The sequence below is a fragment of the Ranitomeya variabilis genome, chromosome 2, assembly GCF_051348905.1.
Source record: "Ranitomeya variabilis isolate aRanVar5 chromosome 2, aRanVar5.hap1, whole genome shotgun sequence".
NCBI lineage: Eukaryota > Metazoa > Chordata > Amphibia > Anura > Dendrobatidae > Ranitomeya > Ranitomeya variabilis.
This window is the reverse complement of record NC_135233.1, coordinates 858549373-858563551: the sequence shown is the minus strand read 5'-3', so window position 1 is coordinate 858563551 and position 14179 is coordinate 858549373. Positions and strand designations below refer to the sequence as shown.

The 14179-nt window shown below is 44.8% G+C and overlaps 1 protein-coding gene across 1 annotated transcript; it reads left to right on the top strand.

Moving 5' to 3' along the window:
* Window positions 1-8435: 8435 nt before the first annotated feature.
* Window positions 8436-10054, top strand: SST (somatostatin). The gene is made up of 2 exons (XM_077292919.1): window positions 8436-8665; window positions 9567-10054. Exons 1-2 carry the CDS (start codon window positions 8531-8533, stop codon window positions 9777-9779), a joined length of 348 nt encoding a protein of 115 aa, XP_077149034.1. The 5' UTR covers window positions 8436-8530; the 3' UTR covers window positions 9780-10054.
* Window positions 10055-14179: the final 4125 nt, after the last annotated feature.

Here is a 14179-nt window from a genome sequence, read left to right as displayed (position 1 = left end):
TTTTCCTGGGCCCATCCAGTATGTGGGTTCCAAGGTGTAATGGGGTGCATATGACTATGCAGCAGGGCTGGCCTTGCTGCCAATGTGTAAAACAAAGGAGTATGGGAGTACAAAATGCATATTGTGAAGTGGATTTTCCTGGGCCCATCCAGTATGTGGGTTCCAAGGTGTAATGGGGTGCATATGACTATGCAGCAGGGCTGGCCTTGCTGCCAATGTGTAAAACAAAGGAGCACGGGAGTACAAAATGCCTATTGTGAAGTGGATTTTCTTGGGCCCATCCATTATGTGGGTTCAAAGGCTTATTGGGGTGCATATGAATTGCTAGCAGGGCAGGCCTTGAATTCAATGCAACACTTTTTCAGGAGTCCCCCCTGGACATCTTATGAAAGGGGTATTGTGGTGCGTCGTAATTCTTGGCAGCCCATCCACTCACAGCCTAGGCGACAACAGCTTAGGAGACCCACAGTTTAATAATGGCCCTTTAAGAAGATTAATGCCGCCTAATGCACCAGTAAAAATAGGCTTTGTGACTTTAAGAGTCCCTCCTTCATAAATGAAACAAGATGGGTCTGCGTATGTGTCACACACCACATGGCCAGCTAGGGTTGTTAAATGTTACAATGACATTTCTCAGTGAATGCATTTGTAGTGGTTGAAAGCCTAACTAAGGCTAAGTGGGAGAGGAAATTTTCGATCTGGGGTTAAATATTTGGCCTTACAGGCAAGTCATTAACCTGCAAAGGATGTACCTTGACATATTTCCCAACAAAACCTGTTTTGGTTTCGTTCTAATGTGTTTTTTGTGGCACCAGGAAAAATGGCTTGACTCTTGAAAAAAATGATTAAAGCTGTGAACTAGGAGTCAGGAATGCTTCCAGGGGCGATCCCCATGATGTCCCTGTGTCATCTGAGCAGTGTTTCAATCATTTTCAGACGTTTTTAGACCTTAAAAGGACCCCCGGGGGGGATCACGGTAAAAATACTCGGGTCTCCCATAGACTTACATTGGGCTCGTTGTACTGGCCGAGTACCCGAGTATTCCAATCTGCTCGACCAGAGCAAAAAGAACCCGAACATTTTAGCGCTCGCTCATCACTATTCTTCACACAAAATACTTATGTACAAATGCTCACTTAAAGAGGCAAAAATTTCAAGAAGAACACACAATTTCTCAGTAATATCCTGCCAAGTCCCTGCTTTAATGGGAAGCAGTAACTTGAAGATTGTGTTCTTCAGAATGGCTGCCCTCCAAGCACATAATGCACATGTAACCTCTGAACAGCAGGCATACTAGCATATTTATGAGGCTGGCATCTGTGGGGAAGATGCTCACCACACTGAAGTCATCTAGTACATGATATGAGCAGTGGTTCACCCTTTTGCTTCATTATCAAGGTGAACTTTTAGGACATTGGTCACTGAGAGTGTCTCACTCGTGACTCTCACAGGAATCCTTTCTAACCTACAACATGGAATTCTGCTTACGTACAGGAGATACACTTACACTACATGGTGACCTGAGCATAATGAAGAGACTAAACACTTGTGACACATTTGATAATTACAGGTTTCCCTGCAATCTATGGTGCACATGGAAGAGGGCACTATCTCAGGAGCACATTATATTTATTTAGTCATTAGGTGCTTACTAAAAGTAAACGGTGGATAGATAACAAGCCCTTAGTGGAATATGAAATGATAACCTTATCAGCAGGGCATTATTAAATGGAGCAGATATTAAGTGCATACCCCAGGTGTAGTGATGTAGGTATGTGCGTTAGTGGACTTCAAAAGCAGAGCAGGATTAGGAGAACGCTGGTGGACAGGATTTGTGATATAGTTTTAGGTATATGGCCAGGTGTGGGCTAAGGCTACTCCAGCCAAACAGTTAAAAAGATTTACCTAATCTTAAAATTATACACCAGCGCAGCCTATGATAGTTTTTCATTTGTCAGTCCCCTTTGACTCCAAAATTATACTGTTTGCCTTCTAAGCTTCACTATAACAATGTTTCATATTGCCCTTCAATCAATGTACTGTATATCCTGCCTTCTAATGCTCCGGAGAAATACCTAAATGCCTTGTCATTTGCTAGAAGAAATCTGTGCTGCTCAGACAGTCAGGACACAACTTAATAAATCGCAATAGTTAGCTGTCTACCTATCATGCAAAGTATATAAGCTACTGTAAGTCCTCATTGATGGTGGGTGCAAACACATTCCCTTAGGGAGCTTTCACATTGTGCTTTTTGCCATGTTCGGTGGCCTCATTGTGGCTTATGTCTGGACCCCCACAAAACGGGATTCGGACGTATTTCCTGACGGGCCCATAGACTATAATGGTGTCAGCAGAGCAAATGTGCTATGAAGTGCATCATTATACATGTAGGCGTATACACCCGCAAATGATGCGCTTCAGAGTGCACGTTCACTCTGACTGCACCACTATAGTCTATGGACCCCTTGGGCGCATACGTCTGATTCCCATTTTGTGGGGGAGGGGGTCCAGACGTAAGCTCTGACGGGGCTACAAGGTGTGTAGCACAACGCAATTTAACCCCACCCTTAGGAAAGGAGTCAAAAATCCCTCCTCAGATATATAAAACACTAGAAATAGGCCTGATGATATCGCTTCGGGAGTGGGGTGAAATTAACATACTGCGCGGGTAGAGCGCGCAGTTGTGGCTGTTACTGCGCCTGCGTGGGAATAGCGGAGACGTGTATGTCACTTGCGGCTTGAGTATAAGCCGACCCGAGTATAAGCCAAGGCACCTACTTTTGCCATGGAAAACTGGGTAAGCTTATTGAATCGAGTAAAAGCCATCTATGTATTGTCTCCTCATCACTGTTCTGGTAAGTATTGTCCCCTCATCACTGTTCTGCTATGCGTGGCTCCCACCTCCTGTCCTGATATGTGGCTCTCCCGTCCTGTCCTGCTATGCGTGGCTGCCCTGTCCTGCCCTGGTATGTGGCTCCCCGTCCTGTCCTGGTATGCGTGGCTCCCCGTCCTGTCCTGGTATGCGTGGCTCCCCATCCTAACCTTGTATGTGTGGCTCCCCTGTCCTGTCCTGCTATGCGTGGCTCCCCCATCCTGTCCTGGTATGTGGCTCCCCGTCCTGTCTTGGTATACTTGGCTCCCCCATCCTGTCCTGCTATGCATGGCTCCCCCATCCTGTCCTGATATGTGGCTCTCTGTCCTGTCCTGGTATGCGTGGCTCCCCGTCCTGTCTTGGTATGTGGCTCCCCCGTCCAGTCCTGGTATGTGGCTCCCCATCCTGTCCTGGTATGTGGCTCCTCGTCCTCTCCTGGTATGTGGCTCCCCCTGTCTGGTATCCTGGTATGTGTGGCTTCCCCTGTTGTATGCATGGCTCCTCTGGTCCGCATGGCCCGGCTCCCCCACTCCCGAATGGCTCGGCTCCCCTGGTCCCGCATTGCTCAGCTCCTCGGTCCCGCATTGCTCAGCTTCCCCAGTCCCGCATTGCCCAGCTCCCCCAGTCTGCATGGCTCGGCTCCCCCAGTCCCGAATTGCTTAGCTCCCCCGTTCCGCATGGCTTGGCTCGGCTGCCCCGGTCCCGCATGGCTAGGCTCCCATGGTCCCAAATTGCTCAGCTCCCCCGGTCCGCATGGCTCAGCTCCCCCGGTCCACATTGCTCAGCTCCTCGCTTCCGCATTGCTCAGCTCCCCTGGGCTTGCATTGCTCAGCACCCGCGATCCTGCATTGCTTAGCTCCCTGGTCCACATGGCTCAGCTCCCCCGTTCCACATTGCTCAGCTCCCCTGGTCTACATTGCTCTGCTCCCCTGGTCTCGCATTGCTCAGCTACCCCAGTCCTGCATTGCTCAGCTCCCCCGGTTCACATGGCTCGGCTCCCTCCCTTCCCCTGGTAGTATGCATAGCTCACATTGCCCCCCCTCCCCGTCATACTCACCATCCGTCACAAATCCCTCCTCAGAAATATAAAACACTAAAAATAGGCCCGATGCTATCGCTTCGGGAGTGCAGTGAAATTAACATACTGAGCGAGTAGAGCGCACAATTGTGGCTGTTACTGCGCCTGCGTGGGATAGCGGAGACGTGTATGTCACTTGCGGCTTGAGTATAAGCCGACCCGGGTATAAGCCAACGCACCTACTTTTGCCATGGAAAACTGGGTAAGCTTATTGACTCGAGTATAAACCTGCTATGCATTATCTCCTCATCACAGTCCTGGTATGTATTGTCCTCTCATCATTGTTCTGCTATGCGTGGCTCCCCTGTCCTGTCCTGGTATGTTGCTCCCCCATCCTATCCTGCTATGCGTGGCTCCTCCGTCCTGTCCTGGTATGTGCCTCCTCCGGCCTGTCCTGGTATGTGGCTCCCTCGTCCTGTCCTGGTATGAGTGGCTCCCTGTCCTGTCCTGGTATGTGGCTCCCCCGTCCTGTCCTGGAATGTGGCTCCCCCGTCCTGTCCTGTGGCTCCTCCATCCTGTCCTGCTATTTTTTAGCTCCCCTGTCCTGTCCTGGTATGCGTGGCTCCCCCATCCTGTTCCGGTATGTGTGGCTCCCCATCCTGGTATGCATGGCTCCCCCATCCTAGTATGCGTGGCTCCCCTGTCCTATCATGGTATGCGTGGCTCCCCTGTCCTGTCCTTGTATGTGGCTCTCCATCCTGTCTAGGTATGTGGCTCTCCCATCCTGTCCTGGTATGCGTGGCTCCCCCATCCTGTCCTGGTATGCGTGGCTCCCCTGTCCTGTCCTGGTATGCGTGGCTCCCCCATCCTGTTCTGGTATGTTATTACACCATCCTGTCCTGGTATGCATGGCTCCTCTGTCCTGTCCTGGTATGTGGCTCCCCGTCCTGTCCTGCTATGCGTGGCTCCCCTGTCCTGGGATGTGGCTCCCCTGTCCTGTCCTGAAAAGCGTGGCTCCCCATCCTGTCCTGCTATGCGTGGTTCCCCTATCTTGTCTTGCTATGCGTGGCTCCCCCATCCTGTCCTGCTATGCGTGGCTCCCCCGTCCTGTCCTGGTATGTGGCTCCCCGTCCTGTCCTGGTATACGTGGCTCCCCTGTCCTGTCCTGCTATGCGTGGCTCCCCTGTCCTGTCCTAGTATGTGGCTTCCCGTCCTGTCCTGGTATGCGTGGCTCCCCCATCCTGTCCTGCTATGTGTGGCTCCCCGTCCTGTCCTGGTATGTGGCTCCCCGTCCTGTCCTGGTATGTGGCTCCTCCGTCCTGCTATGCGTGGCTCCCCCATCCTGTCCTGGTATGTGGCTCCCCATCCTGTCCTGGTATGTGGCTACCCCTGTCCTGATATCCTGGTATGTGTGGCTCCCCCTGTTGTATGCATGGCTCCCCCGGCCCGCATGGCTCGGCTCCCCTGGTCCCGCATTGCTCAGCTCTCCGATCCCGCATTGCTCAGCTTCCCCAGTCCCACACTCAGCTCCCCCGGTCTGCATGGCTCGGCTCCCCCGGTCCCGTATGGCTTGGCTCCCCTGGTCCCGAATTGCTTAGCTCCCCCGGTCCGCATGGCTTGGCTCTGCTGCCCCGGTCTCGCATGGCTAGGCTCTCACAGTCCCAAATTGCTCAGCTCCCCCAGCCCACATTGCTCGGCTCCCCTGGTCCCACATTGCTCAGCTCCCCCAGTCCACATTGCTCATCTCCCCGATTCCGCATTGCTCAGCTCCCCTGGTCCACGTCGCATCCATATTCATTACCTTAATGAGCAGTACCACGTGACTGCTGAGCAGAGGAGAGGTGAGCCGCCGGGACAATGGAGATGCAGCGACAGAGGGGGAGTATGATGGGGAGGGGGGACAATGTGAGCTATGTATACTATCAGGGGAAGGGGGGAGCTGAGCCATGCGGACCGGGGGAGCTGAGCCATGCGGGACCGGGCCATGCAGGACCGGGGGAGCTGAGCTATGTGGGAGTGGGGAAGCCGAGCCGAGCCATGCAGGGCCTTGGGGAGTCGAGCCTTGCGGCCACGAACTGCGCCTGCGCAAGTGACACTGCGGCGGTGCCTTATGGGATTCAGGGACAGCGGCCGGTGGTCCCAACTGGCGATTATTATATTAGATTTATATTCATCTTTAGTAAATAAACCAACTTAATTTCACTCCTATTCATTGGAGTGCTGCTTGTATTTTTGTTCATCATCTCTCACTCACTATTTAAGAGCCTTAGAGGCAGGCCACGAGGGCTTACATGGGGCCCTTGGTGGGGGCCCAGCCCTGCTTCCTACCATATCCTTGCTAGTGGGTAGCAAGTAACTTTCTAGGATATCTACTAAAAAAACAAACACCAGGCACTTGTTTGTTAAGTGAAAACCTCACTTCTTTCTATTTATTGGTCTTTCTGTCTATCTTTGCCTTCATATCTATCCTGTTCTGCCTCTTCTCTTTCTTCTCGTTTGTTATCACGATATCATCTCTCTTTCACAAATCTATTTGTTTTAAACAATGGATACCTAAGCTACTACAATGCCCTGCACATGGGATAAGCCGCATAGTGAATCAGAAGCTCTATACTGAATTTATAATTGGGGGTATTTGCTAATATTAATATTACAGAATTAGTCAGTTAAAAAAACAAATACATTTGTGAAAGAGAGGTGATTCCAGCCTCCCCCCCTCTGTCAATCCCTTCACTGGCTCCCCATTACCCAGGGACTTCAATTCAAAACCCTAACCATGACATACAAAGCCATCCACAACCTGTCTTCTCCATTCATCTGTGACCTCCAATACTCACAAGGTCTCCTTCTCTACTCCCCTATTTATCTCTTCTTACCACAATCACCAGAATTCTCCTGCACATCCAGGGTTGGACTGGCCCACCAGAGAACCGGAGAATCCGCCGGTGGGCCCTGGCTTGTCCTCCAGGAGAGTTCATAGTGCAAACCTTGCAGTTGCTATGGAGCTCTTCAGTGGGGCATCAGAATCAAATCTTCTGGTGGGCCCAATGTTCTTCAGTCTGACACTGCGCACATCCCCAATACTCTGGAACTCTCTACCTAAACATATCAGACTCTCGCCTACCATGGAAAAATTCAAAAGGAACCTGAAGACTCACCCCTTCCCGTCAAGCCTACAACCTGCAGTAACCACCGATCCATCAAACTGCTGCACGACCAGCTCTACCCTCACCTATTCTTATCCTCACCCATCCCTTGTAGATTGTGAGCCCTCGCGGGCAGGGTCCTCTCTCCTCCTGTACCAGTTGTGACTTTTATTGTTTCAGATTACGCTACCTGTTTTTATTATGTATACCCCTCCTCACATGTAAAGCGCCATGGAATAAATGGTGCTATAATAATAAATAATAATCATAACATACAGAAGAAAGAGAAGAGACAGCGCAAGATAGACATGAAAGCAAAGATAGACAGAAAGACCAATAAATAGAAAGACAGACCTAGATCCTTTTTTCTATCTATCTATCTATCTATCTATCTATCTATCTATCTATCTATCTATTATCTATCAATCAATCTATTATCTATCTATCTATCTATCTATCTATCTATCTATCTATCTATCTATCTATCTATCTAAAAGATGATGGAATAGCACAACAATTGAATAATATGGGTGCAGGGCCTCCCAAACAAAAATTCAATTGTTGTAATAAAGAGGCAATACTCCAAAAATTGCTAAATAAATGTAGACTTTTTATTAGCCCATATTTTTTCATATCTATCTATTAATCTATTACCTACCTATCTATCTACGGTATCTATTTATCTATCCATCTATCTCTCTACCCATCTTTCTGTCTATCATCTATCTATCGACAAATCTATCTATCTCGTAGCTATCTATCTATTCCATATGTATCTATGTATCTATCTTTGATTTTTGCTAATAAATAATATGCTCCATAGCTAAAAAAAATCATACATGCAAATATAGCTGTGTGTTTTTGATATTGAATCTCTTTCCGTGCCCAATACATTTTTGTACAGTGGATACCTGTATGTATTGTTGTGCTGATAGCCCAATGAACCATATGATGACTATTTAGGATGAGCTGCCCCTCACACTGGCTGTGTGCTGCTGCCATATTACACAGATGCTACTTTTGATGCCTGTGCTGTCTGTCTGCAGATCCTATACAGGTAACGCTTCGGAGCTACATAACTAATCAGCTTGTGACTGACAATCCCAGGAGGACACAACATGACACACTGCTAATCACACATGGACAGGATAGTGACACAGGCATTTACAGGGTTAAATCATTCCGCTGTCAAACATTTGATAAGGCTAAGCAAACTGTACACACATTACAGTATGGAGAGAAGGAACATCTCCAAAACCCCTCTCAGGTTCTTTTTCATCTGGGTGGTTCCAGTGATTTATCTACTTTGGGTAATGGAGCGTAAAAGTGGTGGTTATCTCAGGGAAGAGGGAGGAGGGGGCTCTGCCTTCACTGACGTCACAGGGAGAATTTAAAAGGGGGCTAAGGAGATCCCCGGAGCAGAAGCAGCAGTCGCTCCTCAGCAGGTTGTCGTCGCCCTGTGTCTGCTCTCAGCTCGGAGAAGCCCCTGAAGACATGCAGTCGTGCCGAGTGCGCTGTGCCCTGACCCTGCTCTCCCTGGCCCTGGCTCTCAGCTCCAGCTCAGCTGCCCCCACAGACCCGAGACTCCGCCAGTTCCTGCAGAAGTCACTGGCAGCAGCAGGAAAGCAGGTAAGGAGCAATCTCTCCTCACTTTCTGTAGCAGAACTTCTATTTACACTCAACTTTTTGCTTTGAGATGAGGACACCTTAACTGTTAGGTCTGTGAGTAAAAGTAGCTTCATGTATATAAATGTGGTAATATTGCAGAAAATGTGTACAGGACCCTATAGTTAGAACGGTTGGGAAATGACATCCCAGCAGTCAGACAAATGATTTAGGGGTCTATTTCCTCTAATAACCCTCAAAGCCATACACAAAATTAGACATTGTCATAAATCAGTACTGGACCTGAAAACCCAATGTAGCACCCTGGGGTGCTGAAACAACTGAGCTGTCCAGGGTGCTGAGACTAATGCGTTATCCAGGTGCTGATAATATGGAGAAGTCAAAGTTTGGGCTGTTACAGATCTCCCAATGTCTGCATTAAATGTCCTTACAGTGGTCAGCATCTGTAGTCTATATCATTAAGTATCTTTATGTTTTGCACTGCATTGTATAGCAATATCATTACATTACCCACATACTATTATTATTATTATTTATTGTTATAGCGCCATTTATTCCATGGCGCTTTACATGTAAGGAGGGGTATACATACTTCTAAGAATGCATTGAGTAATGGAGAATGAAAAGGTAAAATAATGAATAATTCTAATGAATAATGATAAAATTAAAAAGCACCTTATATAGGAGTGAAGACACATAGGAGGTTTCTACGCTGGACCAGTAAGTGTATAGCACCTAGGACAGCTCCTACTAGATCATGTTTCAGCTTCCGTTTTACTAATGTGGGACTGATTGCTCATTTGTGGACATATTTCTGTAAGACTTGAGATAATGGGGTACCGATATAACACGTTGCTGTGATACATGTCTATAACTTAATATATATTGCTTCATTTCTTCACAGGAGTTGGCCAAATACTTTTTGGCAGAATTGCTATCAGAACCATCACAGACAGAAAATGAAGCCTTGGAATCCGACGACCTGCCCAGAGGAGCTGAGCAGGATGAAGTAAGGTTGGAACTTGAAAGGTCCGCAAATTCCAGTCCAGTTCTGGCCCCCAGAGAACGCAAAGCTGGCTGCAAGAACTTCTTCTGGAAAACGTTCACATCTTGTTAGCCTCCACCGACCTCTCCCTGCCATTTGGTCCTTTATTTTTCCTACTCCTTAAATCCCAAAACAAAGCCTTTACCACAGGAGCCGAAGACTGTAAATACCACTCACAGTTATGGTGAATACTAATGTTAATTTTGAGTTGTTTAATAAAACTTTCAGTTGAAATTGTAAATTATCTGCTTGGGTCGTGATTTCTCGATAGTTCTAAGATGCACTTTTCAATTCTCACAGATGTACTATTTTTAATTATTTGTTGCAATAAAGCGTGTTTCAAAGTATCCATTTCTCTATTGTCAGATCTTTTCTAATGTTATTACTAAATACCACAGAGTAGCAGAGAAGACAATAAAAGCCATGTTATCAGTAAGTAAAGCAAGTTACCTCCTTCATACTAATGTGTGCGGGATTGTTGGACCAAACGTCTTGCAAATTTACACAATTCAGTGAGAAGAAGCCAACCGTAATCAAGTTACATTGTTTAAGTCAGTAGATGCTTAAATTCTCTCCTTTATCCCGAACATCAATGCAACAATTCAAGCGATTCCCAGTTATATTTTATCACGGAAAGCCCTAGGGCAAAAAAAAGACTATAATGATAGAGTTATTCTGCATAATATGTGGCTTCAACTTGTCTTCGTTTCACTTGTTCCCTCATTGAATATAATGGGTGCTATATAAAAATATATATATATATATATATATAAAAAGAAGTGACTGTCAAACCCTTCAGCGTTTAGCTCTATTCCTGCAATGTGTATTTGTGGCAGCGAGACAGATGGATGCGACTGGGTTACTGTAGTCTTCAGAGCTTTAAGTCCTCATTTCCATAGAAGCTGGATCTAGAAATGGTTAATTGTTAACTATTTGTGTGTATAAATCCAGCAACACATAAGTTACTGTGTATTATACGTTGTATGTCTTGTACTTTGTCTACTTCTTACGCAAAAGTCAGCCGGCAAAGAAGTGGATGCTATAATTCTCCTGTTCTAGACTGCACCTTTATTTTAATAAGCTTCACCTGTATTAAGCATGTTAATATATATGTAAATATAGATGTGTGTGTGTATATATATATATATATATATATATATATATATATATATATATATATATATATATATATACATATCTATCTATCTATCTATCTATATATATATATATATATATATATATTCATAATCAGCTTCACCTGTATTAAGCATGTAACATATATATATATATATATATATATATATATATATATATATTCAGAATCAGCCAATAAATAGTCAGAGTGATGAATGGTTATACTATCTGGCTCCTTTTCAAAGTTACCTAGAAGTAAGAAAAAATCTATTTTCTATATTAATAGCTGTATTAGTACAACATATCTTTTATTCATCTTTTTTAATTTTATTTTAAGTTTTAGCTCTGTATTGATTTAGCATTTCTGCACTGATTACCATGCCACCCATAGAGTGCAGGTGATTTTGCATTGTTCTTATGGTATGCCCCATTATCATGTTGTTGAGGGATTAGCTCTGATCCCAATGAAAAGCACAAGCACTGGTTAACACGTAGAGTTTCTCCACTTAATAAATCTCCACCATTGTCTACATATCCCGTTAGAACATATTAATATCATAGATGGGGTCTACTGCTCAGAACCTAACACAGTCAGGAGGAGAGAAAAATGGATGCAAAGTTTGTCTCCCAGTAGAACTCTGTATTACTGCTACTTTCCCTGGTTATATCAGCTGAACAAACCCTTTTATGCACAAATGCCAATCTGTGTGAATGCAGCCACTTTTTAGGCAATTTGTGCTTTTAGTCTCTCTGCACAGTCACTGAACCACAGCTTGGTCCCAACAAATCCTTCCCGGGGCAGGTGAGATAAGTCATAACCTCGGTGCCTATTTCCTTATTATCCCCCTTTGCCTGCTTGAACAGTATAAACCTACATATACAACCAGTTAGTAGCCTTTTCACGGTATCTCTTCCAGCAGTAGAAAATTATCCACGGCACTCACCCTTCCTTTAATCCATAGAAGTCCTCTTTATTTCCTACACATACAACGGAGGGATGACAAACAGCAAAGTCCGATCATTTCACACCATGTGCTGCTTTCTCAAGGCTTTGTGAAATGATCACAGTCTGTGTATGTTGTTTGTTATCCCACCGCTGTATGTGTAGGAAATTTAAGAGGACTTTTATGGATTAAAAGAAGGGTGAGTGCCGTGGATAATTTTCTACTGCTGCGATAGGTTGATACATCACCTTTGGAGCACAACACCCCACTGCTATGCATCTGCCATTGTCCTATGGAAACTTTGCACTACTGTGTGAAAGAGAAATAGAGTAGTGCTGATCACATAATTTTTTGGAAAGCAAGCTTATTTCTCTCTGTGGAGGCAAATTCCAGCTACATTGAAGAACCAATACTCAAAACGTAAGCAGCAAACATGAATAATATGATATAAAAATAAATGTGTGGCTGTCATACTGATTCTCTACTGTGTGCGATACAGCAAAACCAAAAAAATGAGCCGGAACATAAGTGGTTAGCTGTGGGTTTCCTCTGGGTACTCCGGTTTCCTCCCACATTCCCAAAAAAATACTGATCAGGAATCTAGATTGAGAGCCCCAATGGGGACAGTGATGATAATGTCTGTAAAGGACTGTGGAATTAATGGCGCTATATAAGGGATTAAGATAAATAAATACACATGAAACATATAAGAGCATGTTCACACTGTGGCCACTTAACAGACAAAACGCACAAACGTGGTCAAAATTGTTGGTACCCCTCGTTTAAAGCAGAAAAACCCACAATGGTCACAGAAATAACTTGCATCTGACAATAATAATAAATAAAAGATCTATGAAAATTAACAAATGAAAGTCAGACATTGCTTTTCAACCATGCTTCTACAGAATAAAAAATAAATAAAACTCATGAAATAGGCCTGGACAGAAATGATGGTACCCTTGAAAATAATGTGGCAACAGGGACATGTTAAATCAAGGTGTGTCCACTAATTAGCATCACAGGTGTACAATCTTGGAATCAGTGAGTGGGCCTGTATAAAGGGCTACAGATACTCACTGTGCTGTTTGGTGACATGGTGTGTATCACACTCAACATGGACCAGAGGAAGTGAAGGAAAGAGTTGTCTCAGGAGATTAGAAAGAAAATTATAGACAAACATGTTAAAGGTAAAAGTTATAAGACCATCTCCAAGCAACTTGATGTTTCTGTTACCACAGTTGCACATATTATTCAGAAATGTAAGATCCATGGAACTGTAGCCAACCTCCCTGGACGTGACTGCAGGAGGAAAATTGATGACAAATCAAAGAGACGGATAATACGAATGGTAACAAAAGAGCCCAGAAAAACTTCTAAACAGAATAAAGGTGAACTTCAAGCTCAAAGAACATCAGTGTCAAAACGCACCAGCCATCGTTGTATGAGCCAAAGTAGACTTCATGGGAGACAACCAAGGAGGACATCATTGTTGAAAAAAAATCATACAAAAGCCAGACTGGAATTTGCCAAACTGCATGTTGACAAGCCACAATGCTTCTGGGAGAATATTCTATGGACAGCTGAAACTAAATGGAACTTTTTGGCAAGGCACATCAGCTCTATTTTCACAGATGGAAAAATGAAGTATATCAAGAAAAGAACATTGTCCCTACTGTGAAACATGGAGGAGGCTCTGTTATGTTCTGGGGCTGCTTTGCTGCATCTGGCACAGGGTGTCTAAAATCTGTGCAGGGTACAATGAAATATCAAGACTATCAAGAGATTCTAGAGAGAAATGTGCTGCCCTGTGTCAGAAAGCTTGGTGTCAGTTGCAGGTCATGGGTTTTGCAACAGGATAATGACCCAAAACACACAGCTAAAAACACCCAAGAATGACTAAGAGGAAAATATTGGACTATTCTGAAGTGGCCTTCTATGACCATGACCTAAATCCTATTGAGCATCTTTGGAAAGAGATGAAACATGGCATCTGGAAAAGACAACCTTCAAACACGAGACAACTGGAGCAGTTTGCTCTTGAGGAGTGGACAGAATACCTGTTGAGAGGTGCAGAAGTCTCATTGACAGTTACAGGAATCATTTGATTGCAGTGATTGCCTGAAAATGCTGTGCAACAAAATATTAAGTTAAGGGTACCATAATTTCTGTCCTGGCCTATTTCATGAGTTTTATTTTATTTATTGTTTTAATTCTGTGGAAGCATGGTTGAAAAGCAATGTCTGACTTTCATTTGTTCATTTTCATAGATTTTTTATTTATTATTACTTTTGTCAGATTCAAGCTATTTCTGTGACCATTGTAGGTTTTTCTGTAATTAAACGAGGGGTACCAACAATTTTGACCACGTTTGTAAGACAGAAATTAATGAGCATA